Source organism: Pararge aegeria, chromosome 8 (assembly GCF_905163445.1).
Source record: "Pararge aegeria chromosome 8, ilParAegt1.1, whole genome shotgun sequence".
NCBI classification, from domain to species: Eukaryota; Metazoa; Arthropoda; class Insecta; order Lepidoptera; family Nymphalidae; genus Pararge; species Pararge aegeria.
The window spans coordinates 18,795,508-18,812,256 of record NC_053187.1 but is presented as its reverse complement, the minus strand read 5'-3'; the positions used below and the strand labels follow the sequence as shown (position 1 = coordinate 18,812,256).

The following is a 16,749-nucleotide window of genomic DNA, read 5'->3' as shown; positions in this document are numbered from 1 at the left end:
TCGTAATAGTTCTAACTATGGGGTCCTCCCCCATGGCGTGCCCCACTTGTAACGTACTCGCCACCCTTGATGTACCATGGAATGGAAGATCTTTCGTAGATCGTATCTTTGGCGTATCTAAAAGTCGTTATATTTATCTCACAGATTTAAAGAAAAATAGCCCATCGAACTGAAAAACGTAAGGATTTACGCCGGTTTTTTATCCACTGCAAGCTAGCCCTGGACTGCAATCTCAACGGGCAAACCTGTTGGGGAGTATCACAGAAAATTCGGAAATTATAAGTTCACAAAAGCCCCTGCCGGGAATTGAACCCACTCCCACCCTACAGACGAAGACGTGCCGTCAAGCTATTTTGCTTTCCGTTAAAATATTAGACTTCATCCCTTACTGATATTGCAGTCAAGAGCTACCTTGTAGTGGAATAAAAATTAAGAAAAATAAATAAAAAGGAAAGTTTTAAAATTTTAAGTAAATACTTTTTAAACTTAACATAGTTAAAGAACCTCTTTTAAAAGAACTGGCTGGTAAGCCCGGCCACTTGTTTTCAACAAATTTCAAATTCAATAATATAGCTTTCAAAAATGGAATAAAATCTAACAATAGATCCGTACGGCCCAACAGATGGGCGGTGAATAGCAATTTTTTTTCAAAATTTCAGTTTAAACCAAATTTTTGTAAAGCTGTTTTAGTTTACAAGATTTTTCTATTTATTTATACAACCGAAAATTATTAGTTTTCATAATGGTAAGTTTTTTAATAATATTTGGATTTGTACTGTTAGTTTTGCGATATAATATGTATGCATCCGTCCCTAGTAGCCGTTCATCATCATTGTCGTCATCACTTTAATAGAAGGACGTCCACAGCTAGACACAGAAATTCTGTGATTTCGACGCAAATTGCCCCTAAACCACAGAGTTTACCGGTGTGCCAAACCTTCAAGCTTATTTAAATGCTAAGACGTCAAGGTCGTGCGAACGTGCTATGAACAAGTCCAAGTTCGTAATACGCAAGTCTCTCGTCTCTCTCTGCTCTCTCTAGACAGTTGAGTTCCTGACGTATCGAAGGGCGTTCGGGAGAAGAGTAAAGGTGGTGAACTGTTCTCATCTGCCGTCATCACACATAATATATATAATATAACTTTGGGCTATGCCGGAAAAAAAGATTATTATTATGATTGTAAAACCCACCAACCCGCATTGGAGCAGCGTGGTGTATCTATGCTCTAAAACAGTCTCTATGAGACTGGCCTGTACCCAGCAGGACGTTAATAGGCTGCGGACGATGATGAACCTTTGCACCGCTAGAGGGAGTGCATCTCGGTGCACATTGGGCAGGCGGGCGTACAGATGGGTGTGGCGTGCTGGCAGCTGTACTGCCTGGAACACGGCATCAGGCCTGACGGCACGCTGCCCGTGTGCGACAGCGACCCCAGCGCGGCGGATTCCTGCTTCAACACGTTCTTCTCTGAGGCGGACCGGGGCAAGATGGTGCCGCGCGTAGTTATGGTGGACCTTGAGCCTACAGTTATCGGTAAATCCTTCACAACTTTTATAGAATAGGTTTTTTTTTTTTAAATATACTTGAAATAAATGAATTTGGAATTTTTTGATTTATCACCTCGCCTTCTATCTTTCATATCACATAGGAGTTCGGGAAACTTTTTTCTCTAGGAATCACCTAAGCTTCCGATTAAGAAAGGTTAAGTGAAAATTATTTCATTCATTTCTTAACTAAATAGCGAACTTCTTCTAGATGAAGTCCGCAATGGTGAATACCGGCAACTCTACCACCCAGAACAGCTGATCACGGGAAAAGAAGACGCGGCGAACAACTACGCTCGGGGACATTACTCCACTGGGCGGGAGGTGCTGGGGCCGGTGATGGAGAGGATCAGGAAACTGGCTGACCAGTGCACTGGATTACAGGTTAGTGCTTTAGCTTATTGACGTCCTTCGTGACACAGCGGTGAGCTGCAATGGTTTTTGAGTGGAGGAAGTTCCCCGGCAGACGCACTCTAAAGTTTACAATTTCAGAATTTCTTCTTGTTTGGTCTAGTGGGAGGCTTCGTCCAAGGCTAGTTACCACTCTACCGACAAAGACGTTTCGCTAAGCGATTAAGCGTTCCGGTACGATGTCGCGTATAACACTATAAAAAAATAAAAAATTATTATCATAAAAAATTGGTAAATTTTATATATCTGCCATACTGCCTAGCAGGTTAGCTTCCGATCTGGTGAGACTGCAGTCAAGGGCTAACTTGTAGTGGAATAAAAAAGACTACCTCATTGGGATACATCGGTTGACATGTTCAACTAGGCATCACTTAAATCCTACCAACCCGCATTGAGGTGGGGCTATGCTCTTAAACACTCTCCCATGAGAGGCGAGGCCTGTTGCTAGCGGTAAGACATTAATAGGCTGCGGATATTGATGATGATGGTAACGTAGGTACTGACTTGTACAACAAAAGCAGTCAACTGAGATAGCAGTTAGGCGCGGCATTTTTACTCTATCAATAAATCCGAACTTCTCGTTTTTATTTAACTGCTTTTGGAGGTCTAGGTACATGTTGGAATACGTCAAGGTGACGTCACGGACGTAGCTAGTTTCTGATTTGCATTGCGAGGTTTTTACTAAAATAAAATTGCTTTACACTGATTTAGGCTCAGGAAATTTTCTTAAAGTATAGTCTGAGTCTGTCTTGACGTGAAGTGATCTTAAGTGAGGTTTTTGTGGCGTTTTTTTGGAAAAATTTGACGAAATTTCACGTAACGTGAGAAGTGATTAGTTGCATACCCTCAACTCATCAGTGCCATTAAAAAGTGTTGCGTTTAGTGGCTGGCTATCATATTATAGTTTCTAAAAATGGAATAGGCCAAATTTGGAGTGTGTGGGTTATTTATTCACGCATTAAGTCAATATTATAATCAATAATTGGTTATAGCGCCATCTATTAGTTCAGCTCTGTACTACTAAAGGAGTTGGCTATTAATATGAGCAAGAACTGTGTCCAGTGCGGGCGTTTTGTAGCCCCAACGTCAGATGTCGTAGCAAAATGTACGAAGTGTTCTTCTTTGTTCCATCGGGAATGCGCAAAATTAAGCCCTAGCGGCCCCATTCCCAGGAAATGGATTTGTTGTCCCTGTATTAAAGGCAAGGGAAAAGTGGCGACCTCAAGAATTCCAGACACTCCGAACCATCAATTGCCATGCTCCCCTAATCCATCGCAGGCTGCGGCTGCCGTAGCCCAGGCCGTTGGGAACCCTAGTATGCACGATGATGTTGCAAGTAGCATAGTGGCCGAGCTCAGACTTTTGCGAAGTGAAATCTCCTGCTTCAGAGGGGAGATGGCACAACTGAATGCTAGTATAATCGAGTTTAACTGTCGGGTGGAGAAAATGGAGGCTAGGCTCTCACAATTGGAGGCGCAATCTACGTCGCGTGAATTAGGTGACCAGGATAATGTGCAATCTGTTATTTCACATCTTCAAGAACAACTAAATGAAAGGGATCAAGACTTACTATCAAATAATGTGGAAATATCGGGTTTGCAAGAAATTGCCGGTGAGAACCTTATAAACCTAATTAGCCTGGTAGGAAAAAAATTAGGAGTCGACGTGGATGATCGTGATGTGGTCTCTGCGGAGCGCGTGGGCCCGCGGCGCGTCTCAGTAGGCTCCGGCGTCGGCGATGCGGACGGGCAGTTGCGCCAGCGGCCGCGGCCCGTAGTCGTGCGTCTCGCTCGGCGCGCGGTGCGAGACAACTTGTTGCACGCGGCCCGCGTGCGCAGAGGGGCTGATACCTCGGGCATTATATCTGACTCCGCTCCACGACGTTTTTATGTTAATGAGCATCTTAGCCGAATGAACAGGCAACTATTTTATAAAGCACGCGAGGAAGCCCGCAAAAATAACTGGAAATATGTGTGGACCAAGGGGGGACGTATATATATTCGGCATACGAGTTCAGCGCCCGTACATCGTGTTCGCACTGAAGCAGATATTGAGCGTTTTTTTGGAAGCGTATCTATTTGATTTTAGGATGCGATAAGGCTATATCATTGTATATAAATAGACTATGGCGTGTTTTTTCATTTTTAGATAATAACAATCCACAATTGTTGTTTTTTACAAAAGTATCTATTAATTATTATGAATATTTTAAAACCTATGAATATAGTAAAGCAGCAATGCCTGATTTTATTTATATTATAACGGTATATATTATGTGTGAGAGTGGGTGTAAAATGATCGGAAGTAATAATAATTGTATTTTATTTTTTATTTTCTATTATATGAATCTACATTTTACAATATATTACATTATTTTATTTTTGTGTGCTTATAGGATGACAATGCTTGTATACGTAATATATTCTTATAAATGTTTTGAAATACCATAATATTTTTTTAAAAATAGGTTTCCTCAATGCGGGGTCTTTAGGAACTATGCACGATGAATTCTTAGTTGCTATGGGTCGTGTTCAGGTTGACATCATGGCAATCAATGAAACCTGGCTTCATGATGGCGAGGAAGGCCGTGCGCCCTCTGTCCCCGACTATAGACTTTTGCATATTCCTCGTCCGGTCACAGTGCGCAGTGGCCGTGGTGGAGGCGTTGGTTTTTATATCAGAAAGGGACTCAAGTTGAGGCCCTGTCCGTTCCCCAGGCACGAAACTGTTGAGCAAATGTGGCTAGGTCTCGCCGTCAACTCGCTTAATATTGCTATTGGTACAGCCTACAGGCCCCCGTGGTTAAATGTTGATCTTTTCTTGGACGTCCTTACAGATACTATTCAGGCATTGTCTAGCTATGAGCATATTATACTGCTAGGAGATTTTAATATTAACTTATTGAACAGTAATGAAACTAAAAGCATTAAGCTGACAGACTTTTTTAATTATTTGCAATTGACACAATTAATTACTTCCCCGACACATTTTACTGATTCTAGTGAAACACTTATAGATATTATAGTTACGGATCTCCCTGTTAGAAGTGTAAATGTAACATCTATCCCGTCTTTGAGTAGTCACGCCCTTCTAGACTGTGTTTTGTGTATCAAGAAGAGAAAAGTTCGCCCAAAAACTGTTGTGTACAGGCCTCTTAAGAGTGTATGCATGGATACTTTTAATAGGGATCTCGATGCTATACCATGGGTTGACGTTTCGTCTGCGGACTGCGTCAATGACATGCTATCGGTTTTTAATAATTGTTTAAATGAATTGTTTGATAAACATGCACCAAAAAAAACAAGAGTTTTCAGAGAGAGATACAGTCCTTGGATTACATCTAACGTAAAACTTATGATGAAATTGCGAGATGATGCGCATATTCGGTGGCGGTATGATAAATCAGACGTTAATAAAACATCTTATAAACAATACAAGCATTTGGCTGTGGAGGCTATACATAATGAGAAATGTTCTTTTTTTAAACAAAACATTAACAGTAAGCTTAAATATCCAAAGGTCCTATGGCAAAATTTAAAAAGGACAGTCTTGCCTAATAATCCGAACCAATTGCCGGCACATTTCACTAATGCAGATGCTATTAATGCACATTTTCTTAATGTCCCAGGATCGAATCACGTCTCTTTCTCTCAATTGACTTTTTATGAGTTCAATAAACTATATGAGGACACTTTTTCTCTTAACACAGTCTCTGATACCGTAATCTTTGAAATACTTAAGCGGTTACATTCTAATGCTGAGGGTATAGATAAAATAACATTAGATATGATTTTTATGTCACTTCCTCAAAGTTTAGATAGCATTCGATCCATTGTTAACGCGTCTATAACTACTTCTGTTTTTCCGAATGACTGGAAAGTTGCACTAATTCGTCCACTCCCGAAAATTTCTAACCCTCTCACGCCAAAGGATCTTCGTCCTATAAGTATTTTGCCTTGCTTATCGAAGGTATTAGAAAAAGTTGTGTGTTCTCAGGTGTCGGCTTATATTGAGAAGCAAAAAATTTTGCCGGATTATCAATCAGGTTTTAGGGCTGGTCGTGGTACTGTTACGGCACTGTTGGATGTGACTGACAACATTCTTAGAGCACAGGATTTGGGTATGTGCACACTGTTGGTGCTTCTTGACTTCTCTCGGGCATTTGACAGTATCAATACAGCACTTTTATTATCAAAGTTATCGCATTATGGCTTTACTGTTGATACTGTCAAGTGGTTTGAGAGTTATCTTAGCAAAAGAGCACAAATTGTGGAAATTGTACTCGAGGATGGTAAGGTGCATCGTTCGGCGCCGGTGCTAGTCAATAGAGGCGTGCCACAGGGCTCAGTCCTTGGTCCTCTTCTTTTTATATTGTATTCTGCTGATGTTGCTAAGCAGATCTTACACTGTAAATATCATATGTATGCAGATGATTTGCAACTCTACTACCATTTCAAGGCAGAAAACCTCGATGACGCTGTTCGTTTTGTTAATGCAGACTTGGGCCGAATAGGGGCTTGGGCAGACCGTAATTCTCTTGTACTTAATCCGTCAAAGTCGAAGTATATACTATTCGGTTCTGCAAAGCAACTATATAAGCTTCGTTCCGGTGTTAGTATAGATATTGAGGGCTGCGCCATAGAGAGAGTCTGCAAAGCTCGAAATTTGGGATTGCTCATGGATGCAGATTTGAGGTTCGAGGAACACTTAGCAGAAGTAGTTCGCAATTGTTTCTACAGACTAAAGATACTCTACAAGGTCCGTCAGTATCTTTCAGTAGAAGTGCGCTTACAGCTAGTAGAGGCTTTGGTGCTGTCTAAACTAAACTACGCGGATGTTGTGTTCGGTCCTCGATTGCTGTGCCGTACGAAGCGTCTCATCCAGAGAGTGCAGAATGCATGTGCGAGGTTTTGTTTCGACATACCTCCTAGAACCCATGTAACTCCTTTCTTAAACAATCATCACTTGTTAAAAATGGGTTCTAGAAGGAAGTTGCATCTTGCAGGTCTTCTCTATGGCGTAATAAAGCAAGGTAAGCCTTTGTATTTAATAAATAAACTGAATTGGGTTAGTGACGATGAAAGGAAGCTTCGAAGCAGTCGGAACCAGCTTCGCATCCCACTTCATCGTACTGCTGCGTTTAGGGGCTCGTTCACGTACTCCGCCACGAAGTGTTGGAATAATATTCCTCCGCCAATCAAGAACTTTAAAAGTAAGTTTGGATTTAAGAACCAAATTAAACAATATTTATTGGCCAAACAGGTGGAATTCCAAGAACATGTGGCGGAGTCATCTTTTCTCTAGAGACAGTCTGTATACTTTACTATACTTTACTTTACCACTTAATAATTTTATCACTATTATATTACACTGTGTATCTTAATAAGTTTATGATATATGTACGTTTTTATTTTCAAGTTTATATAAATATATGTTACTTTAGTTTATTATTATTATTGTTGTGGATTTATTTAGTTAGTTTTTTTTTTTTAAACTAAGCTTAAAATGTGGTCAGTAGATGGCTACGTATTTCCGTGGTGTTACCTGGTACAAGGTGCCAACTGAAAATCAGCGCTGTATGCTCCCACTGGCGCATGCAGCACAATGCTGAGCTGGCACCTTTTTTCTAGGTTGTGCCACACATAACATATGTGGTGTTGTGAATATTGTAATGTGTGGCGCAATGTAAAAAATAAATGTTTCTTTCTTTTCTTTCTTTCTTTTTACAAAGGTATTTTGTTAAATTATCTAGACTCTTTCAATTATTTTTCAGCAAACTTACCATTCTCTAAGATGTAAAAAAATCTAATTGACTTACTTCGAACGCAGAAAAAGCCATCATCGCAGCGTATAGCATCGTCAAAATATCTCTTTGTAGAACATGACTTTTCATTAGGCTAGGGGTGATGTGAGGCCTATCGAAAAGCGTCATTAGAAGGCTCAGTCACTCAACAGGCAATGGAGAGAGCTATGCTCGGAGTATCTCTACGTGACAGAAATGTAGAAATACGTAGAAGAACCAGAGTTAACGACATAGTTCAACGAGTCGCGAAGCTAAAGTGGCAATGGGCGGGGCACAAAGTTCGGTGAAAGGATAGCGGTGGACAGACGACATTAAGTCGCAGGTAGCTAGATCCATGCGGCACAAATCCGTGGAATTTGGAACTCCCTACAAAAAACATATGTCCAGTCCAGCAGTGGACGTATATCCGGTTGATATGATGATATATGATGAAGGGTGATGTAGTTCTTTTATTTATTGCTGAATTAACAGAATTTGCCAGCGTGGTGGACTACGGTCTAAACCCTCCTCATTTCGAGAGGCGATGTGACTCAAGCTCTATAGTGGAACGGTAATGAGTTGATGATGTTGAAGCCTTTTATGTTATGTTAACAAGGGTGCAGAAAAAAATCGAAAGCCTATTTTATAATGAAACCTTAACAAGGCAAAATGATTTTTTGGCGATTATGGGCTGAATCATTTTGCATTTCAGGGATTCTTCGTGTTTCATTCGTTTGGAGGTGGAACGGGTTCCGGCTTCACGTCGTTGCTGATGGAGAAACTATCTGACGAATTTGGCAAGAAGAGCAAACTGGAATTTGCCATCTATCCTGCACCTCAGGTAGGATCATCTTTACCTAATTATTATCTAAATTGTGATGTTATAAATATGAAAATATTTGTATGTCGGTTTTATTGTTTTTTCTTCCGAATCACCCTTTCTAAGCATCGTATCGGCTTTATTTTTGGCATAGGCTTGGTTAAAAGCGCGGAGTCCCAAGAGTAACAAAGTTAGGAACTTAATCAAATTCCCAAAGGTTGATGTTTTATATCAATGCATCCAAATTCACGGGGGGGCGCAGCTTGTATCGAAAAAATTCAAAATAGTGGAAAAGTAATAATTTAAATAATTAAGAATTAGTTGGAATATCTCCGAGTGTTTAAGCTAAGATTATTTAACTGTGTTTATCAGTATGTTTTTGGATGTACATTTATTTATAAATGTAAATACAATGTGAAAAGAAAACTGACATAATATTTCAGGCTTTAGTCACATTATGTACTGTCTCTGAGACTTTCCTGTGAAATCGGAACCTAATACTTTGAGTAAACCACTGCCATAGTTTTTACTAAAATAAATAAGGTACAACCCCTAGCACCACATACAAAATGTGTCATGTGCCTCTTGTCATTTTATTAGGTACGCGTGCGTTGCATAGGTATGTACTATGCGCGTGTCGGTAAAAATAAATAAGCTTCTTAATAATATGACTTTATATTTTTATAGGGTGGTTCCTTTTGAAATAAACTTATGCATCCTTCAACAGTATTTCGTAATTCGGTAACACGTTGTATACGGCCATAAAGAAGTAGTATGGAGAGATAAGGCCACCAAATATGTTTGTTTGGTGTGCAATAAAAGTGTATTTATTCATTCATTAACTCATTCTCTTTCCTTCTCCATTCCTCCAAAACTGGCATAGGTAGTCAGAAAAACGAAGGCCATCTCTTCGTATATTATAATACTCTTTGTATTATAATATACAAAACCGACTCCGACCAAGTAATTGGGAAAAGATGCCGGAGGAAGAATGAGGTGACTATAATAATGTATGTAATGCATTTCCCCCTAGGTGTCCACAGCAGTGGTGGAGCCGTACAACGCTGTGCTCACCACCCACGCCACCATCGGCCACTCCGACTGCGCGTTCATGGTGGACAATGAGGCCATCTACGACATCTGCCGGCGGCGGCTGTCCATCGAGCGGCCCTCGTATGCCAATCTCAACAGATTGATATCACAAGTGAGCCCAAATTTTTATCAATTTACAACATCAAAGTAAGTTGGGTAGGCAGCATTCCAGAATTTTCCATATGTCGTTTTTCTTAAATTTTGAGCAACCCCCTAATATTGTCAAAACTTTTGCATCTTAGAAAAACGTTGGTCTCTTGACTAATCCGGGCTTGACCTTTTTGAGTAAGCAATCTTGGAAGCAAAAAAAATCTTGGAGCAAAAATTCAAATCTTCTTTCCTTTTGCTCAAAGAAACTTTACTTCGCTTAAGGGTTGGCATTAGTTAAGTTTCTTTTGCAGTACCAGTAAGTATTTTATTGTTTTGTAAACTTATTGTAAAATGCAACAGCAAAATTGGTGGTGACCACTCTAATCCAATGGAGAGCACGGTTAGTCCTGATTAGTATCACTTGCATATGATAATAATTGGTATAGCTCTTCAACCCACATTGGACAAGAGTAGAGGGTGGGTGGTGGAATCAAATAATATAATGCCCAACAGTGAATCATTCATAGGCTGAGCATGATCGTGATGATAAAATAACAATTGCAGGTGGTATCATCGATAACGGCGTCTCTGCGGTTCGACGGTGCCCTGAATGTGGACCTAACGGAGTTCCAGACGAACCTGGTGCCCTATCCCAGGATACACTTCCCGCTGGCGGCCTACGCGCCCGTTGTGTCCGCTGACAAGGTACTTGACTTGGTAAATAGTTGTGATTAACATTTTCGCTAAAGATTGATGACCTCTAGCACAGCGCCGTGGGAATTATGTGTTCTATACACATTGTTATCAGAAGTACTTCATTAAATATTATTTGCATTTCTGACGTATTCCATCTGGTAGAAGTTTGTCTTATCTTATCTTTGTGCGTCTATCATTTTTTTCCTCTATTACCTTTTTCCTCATGATTCTTGCACCTCTAGTTCAGCTTGCTCATCTTGCGCCTTTGTCAGATCTCGTCTTTTGTGTCTATCACTACTAGCTATTACTATTCCTGATTGACTGTGAGATGGTGATAACGAAAATAATACCCGGCCAAGTTTTTTGTGGGCTTTTCTTAGACCAGGGTGCGTTTGGAACCCTCGTTGTTTTAGGCGAACGTTGTTATCACCGTCACCTCATTATTGTGTAAAGACTATATATGAACGTTTTATAAATGCCTTTGGTAGGTCTACATGAATACAGTATGCTGTGCAACCAAATTATTACGTAAAATATCTATGTAATTTTGTGAATGTTTAAATTGTAATTTGTATTTAAGTTTATATATTGATATAATATATCATATATATATATATAGGATATTTATACCCGTATTATGTGTAATACATTTCTTAAACAAAAGGTTGTCTGGAGGAGATCGCTTCAATCGATAAGGCCGCCTTTGTGTATGCGTTTTGTATTATCGTTTATTTTGTTAACCTGGCTTTCTATTTGTATGTCCAATAAAGACATCTTCTTCTATTATATTACTGCTGACTTCAATACCCATTTTCATTCACAGGCGTACCACGAGGGTATGTCGGTGTCCGAGATCACGGCTGAGCTGTTCGAGCCGCAGAACCAGATGGTGAAGTGCGACCCGCGCGACGGCAAGTACATGGCGTGCTGCCTGCTGTACCGTGGCGACGTGGTGCCCAAGGACGTCAACGCTGCCATCGCCGCCATGAAGGGTCGCGCCGGCATTCGCTTCGTGGACTGGTGCCCCACGGGTTTCAAGGTATACCTCGAGCTTCTGCCGTTTCAAAGCAATATGTATATTATTAGTATTTATGTATTATATTCATAAAAATATTTAACAGCTATCTTAGTACCCATAACACAAGCTACGCTTACTTTGGGGCTAGGTGGCGATGTGTGTATTGTCGTAGTATATTTATTTATTATTATTATAAAGCCTCTGGTCAAAATAAAATAAATAAATAAATATACTACGACAATACACACATTGCCATCTAGTCCCAAAGTAAGCGTAGCTTGTGTTATGGGTTCTAAGATGCATGATGAATATTTTTATGAATTATATACATAAATACTTATAAAATACATATAAACACCCAGACACTGAAAAACATTAATGCTCATCACACAAACATTTTGCAGTAGTGGGAATCGAACCCATGGCCTTGGGCTCAGAAAGCAGGGTCGCAAACTGCGCCAATCGGCCGTCAAATGTATATACCTCGAGGGTTTGTCGTTTCCAACTTACTGACGCTGTTCAGACGGAGTTGTAAGCGCTAGGAGTCTTTAGTAGGTCCAGGGTTTTATCACTGACATGAGCTTTTTGGGTTAATTCAATATAGCCCGCTTTAATCTAACTGGCTGGCTAACTTGTAGTGAAAAAAAAGAGGTGTTACTTAGATTTAAGTGGAATTGTCATATTAATTTCAATTTTGGGGGGATTTTGTAAGGTTGCAAACATACTTAGTCATTAATAGGTTAAGCCAATTTCTTACTGTATGTAACTTATTTAAAATATTATGTACACATTTATTTGAAATTAATGTAATTTCATTTTGTAAATCAGTATTTTTTTTTGTTTTCGTCTATGTGCTTGGCAAGTTAAACTTTTTATCATGAGTGCCTCATAAATAGTGGGATATGGTAGGAGGTAGGGGGTTGTATGTATTAGGTTTTTCAATTCAGAAATGGTCTCTAACACTTGATAATAATAAGCCCACCAGCTCACATTGGAGCAGCGATGCGGAACAATGCTCTAATACCGACGACGGTTGCGACTGTGAATTTAAATAGGAGGACCCGGGTTCGATTCCCGGCAGGGGCAATTTGGAAATTTATTAATTCTTTATTTTCTCTGGTCTGATCTGGTGGGGAGGCCATGACCGTGGTAAGTCAATACTCTATTGACGAAGACCGCTACCATCTTAGACTGCATCGGTACTTACCGCCGGGTGAGATTGCAGTCGAAGGCTTACTTGTAGTGGAATAAAAAAAGGACAATTTCACAGATGATTTATAAAATGCAATTTCCAATAATGAATATTTACAAGGGGTATTAAATCTACTACTAATGGATTTCACCCAAATGAGAGATTGCAATCGAGGGCTGAGCTGTAGTGCAATTAAAAAAAATCTAAATTCATTCAATTATATTTCAAGTAGGCTCAGTTTATAAGCACTTTTAAAACGTCAAGTCAGTGTTTTGGTTGTGACCTTACCACTGGTTCGCAAAGCAGATTCCACCGAGAAGAGCCGGCAAGAAACTCAGCAGATTGCTCTTTTTCGACATGACTGCCGATTGGCGCAGTGGGCAGCCACCCAGTTTGGTTCGATTCCCACAACTGGAAAATGTTTGTGTGATGAACATTAATGTTTTCCAGTGTCTGGGTGTTTATATGTATGTTATAAGTATTTATGTATATTATTCATCAGTTATCTTCGTACCCATAACACAACGCTTATTTTGGGGACTATGTGGCGATATGTGTGTTGTCGTAGTATATCTATCTTTTTCAACATCATTGTACAGTTTATAGTAATAAAAGTAACCATCTCATAGTAAAGAACCATCTTTACTATGAGAAAGGGGGCCAGTGCCAGGCAGTAAGACAGTTCAGGTAGTGGATGTTTGCCCACAGGTGGGCATCAACTACCAGCCGCCGTCGGTGGTGGCGGGCGGCGACCTGGCGCAGGTGAAGCGCGCCGCGTCCATGCTGAGCAACACCACGGCCATCGCGGAGGCGTGGGGCAAGCTGGACCACAAGTTCGACCTCATGTACGCCAAGCGGGCCTTCGTTCACTGGTCAGTCGGGTTGAAACCTTACTTTAACCTATAGCTAATTTTTTTGTTCCACTTACGTACGTGTGACGACTGAATGTTTTTTTTATTTATTTGTTAGCGAATTTGGGTTAGTATACAGTTCTTAAATATCATGGTTGATCTTAACCAAATTCCGCTAAACAGAATGCAAATCATGTAGCCTATAATAGTAAAAATCATGTCAAAATAATAACGCAGCTTATCTATGAGATAGTCATTAATTGCATAGTAACTTTTATTGATTAAGAATTCCTTCAATTTACGCTTAAACGAAACTGATTTAGCCTGTTAAAGGTATGGCAGTTATAATAAACCCACTCCCCTAATCGGTTTCTACGTGACATCTTAATTATTTATTTTTTTATACACCACAAATAGATAAAAAAACAATGGACATAACAAGAAGAAACTTAAAAAATTGGATACAAAGGGCGGGTCTTATCGCTTAGTAGCGATCTCTTCCAGGCAAACTTAGGATTAGGAAAACCAAGGGAAACCGATTGGTGGGGTGTATTATTATTATATACATACTTACGAACAATTACACACTAATACTTATCCAGATTACACACATAAAATACTAATAATAATAAATTAAAAAAAAAACTAATTTATACCAAAAAATACGATATATACTTAAATATGAGTAAGAGTTAATCACTGTCGTCTTTATTGCTCAAGATAAGGCTTTAGCTGCATGTTTGAATATTTCTAGTGACCTTGACTGGCCGAATGCTTATTGGGAGTGCATTCCACAGTTAAGCCAGTGACATCGTACCGGAACGCTATTTATTTATTTAATTAGTTATTTACCATGCTTTAACATAATCATGAGGCACTGTCAGGGCGTAGCAGTAAGAAATAGTTTCACCCTTATAATTTAAGGATTTAGCATTCCGATGCGATCATCCCGGCCGCGTACCATCTTAGACTATATCAAGACTTACTCCAGGGCACGGGCGGACAGCGGTGATAGCCCAGTGGGTAGGAGTTCGACTTAACTTTCGGGGGTCCGAGTTTGAATCCCAGCACGCACCACTAACTTTTCTTATGTTACTAAGTTATGTGCGTTTTAAGTAATTAGATATTATTAATAAACACTTGCTTCAACGGTGAAGAGCAACGCCCCAGGTTGACGGACACACAGTGGCACGTAGCAGGATGTGTTCCTTGCATGTCCTGCAAAGTGTTGGTCTGAACCCCGTACCTCCCAAATATAAGACCACAGCGGTCACCAAAATATGGGAAATTCAATTTTATTTTTATTCAGGCAGTAATGTTGATTTCTGAGTCCAAGGTTGTGGGAATCGAACCCACGGCCCTGTATTCAGAAATCAGGGTCGCCCACTGCTTTTCCTGCTTTTCCTTCAAATCGACAAGGTTAATCATTTCGTCTGTGAAAATAATTACTCTTAAAACTCTGCAGGTACGTAGGTGAGGGCATGGAGGAAGGTGAGTTTACGGAGGCGCGGGAAGACCTAGCCGCCCTGGAGAGAGACTACGAAGAAGTGGCCATAGATACGTCAGACATTCCACCCGGCTGTGACGATGAACTATGATATTATTTAACACATCTATCCGCCATATTGGGACACATCGCAAGGCAATAACTGATCAAGGTCTTTGTCACTTGTCATTTGGCGTGAGTCTCTTAAGTTAAACTATTCATCCATCGCCACCTAGCATTCGGGTAACGTCCAGTATACAAGCCTGGTAGCGAAAAAAAAATTAAACTTCTTCCTTAAGTGATGATGGACCAAAGATTTATCTAAAATCGTTGGACATAACTCCTCAATGAGGCTGCAGTTTCTACTTGAACACAAGAATCAATAGCAGCAAGAAAACATTTAAGTGACTTGTTGATGTAGAAGAAACATTAAGACTATCACCCGAAATTAATGATAGTACCCAAAATCTTCAGTTCTTTTGTCAGGGCTTCGGATATCCTCAACCTAACTTTTGAATATTAGTGTCATGGATGAAGAAACTGTTTAAACAGTACATGCATACCATCCACTGAAAGTACAATATCTCCGAAAAGTGTAATCGTTGCCAGTCTCGCAGTGGTGTGAAACGGCTTTCAAGTTTGTGTCCCGCGAGCGTCCAATCACAACTCTTGCTCTAACGTTCGCTGGTTGTGATTGGTTGAACGCTCACGTAACAATGATCGCCACGGCTTGGCCTTGCCTTGAAGCTGCTGGGGAGCGTTGCGGCCAAAGCGGACGCCCCAAAACCGCGGCCGCATGTTTATAATATTGATTATGGCAGATTTGCGAAAAATTTTAAAGGTTCGAAAATGTCCGCTAAGGTCGTACGACGCTCGACTTGCCATCGAAGTGCCCAATCCTGTGGATGCATTTCCATAGAACAGAGACGAATAGTAGTAGAGCTGAGCTGAGCTGACGTGGCAGAATTAATTCGGGATTCAATTCTGCAAGTCTCTGTTTCAGTTAAAACGCTTCCATAAGTGGGAAACTTATTGTTGACACCCCAACGCGACACAAATATTTAGAACAAAGCACATCTTAGGAAGTAGATACAATACTTCAGGGACATAAGGTTTTTCGGTTTTATCGACGAGTGTGCCATCATATGCTACACTTGCAAAACGTAAGCACGCGTTATATTCATTGAATTTCGATAATGTCTCGTGTCGTCTTGAATCTTTGGTTACTTAAATTCTTTTCTTCCTAAATACTGTTTTGGGACTTTATGAAAGTTTTACTATTCTGCAATGCTATCTTACTGAAGGTATTACTCTTTATAATACCTTCAATAGATGAAGGTATTATAAAGAGTAGAGTAAAGTATTATATACAGTGCATCCTGGATAAATTTATCGACGGGTTGCATAAAACTAATTTAAACCACATTAAAGTTGCATAGCTCGAGAATGGTTTGATAATCTTTTAATCACTAAATACTCATATATGCTGATGATGATTTTCTGGAGATATCTCACTAGCTCGTGAAAACACGCACGGTGAGAATCTTATTGAAAGCACGTTACCGCATGGTGACGTTTTGAGTGTTACAGAATACGCCACTGAGGTGCAAGTTCCCTCCACGATATATTTTACCAGTTTGCGATGTATTGCGTATGGCGATGAATTATTGTAAGTGTAATTGTTTGTCCGCGTCTGTGTTTTAGAAACGTTTTAAAAGTTTTGCAGTGTTCCTTTGTTATGTTAAATAAACATTTACAGAATCTTA

The 16,749-nt window shown here is 40.0% G+C and overlaps 2 protein-coding genes across 5 annotated transcripts; both read left to right on the top strand.

Moving 5' to 3' along the window:
- Positions 1 to 614: 614 nt before the first annotated feature.
- On the top strand, positions 615 to 16,749 carry LOC120625686 (tubulin alpha-8 chain-like). Of its 4 annotated transcripts, none has more exons than XM_039892812.1 (9): positions 615 to 745; positions 1,309 to 1,534; positions 1,757 to 1,929; positions 8,451 to 8,579; positions 9,592 to 9,762; positions 10,305 to 10,445; positions 11,260 to 11,475; positions 13,355 to 13,518; positions 14,963 to 16,749. In XM_039892812.1, exons 1-9 carry the CDS (start codon positions 743 to 745, stop codon positions 15,093 to 15,095), a joined length of 1,356 nt encoding a protein of 451 aa, XP_039748746.1. In that variant the 5' UTR covers positions 615 to 742; the 3' UTR covers positions 15,096 to 16,749. The 4 variants fall into 4 exon arrangements, with proteins under 4 accessions (XP_039748746.1, XP_039748745.1, XP_039748748.1 ...); XM_039892811.1 differs by having other exon boundaries at positions 10,305 to 10,457; XM_039892814.1 differs by having other exon boundaries at positions 1,265 to 1,534; positions 10,305 to 10,457.
- Positions 2,828 to 4,128, top strand: LOC120625687. Its single transcript, XM_039892815.1, has one exon. It carries the CDS (start codon positions 2,998 to 3,000, stop codon positions 4,036 to 4,038), a length of 1,041 nt encoding a protein of 346 aa, XP_039748749.1. The 5' UTR covers positions 2,828 to 2,997; the 3' UTR covers positions 4,039 to 4,128.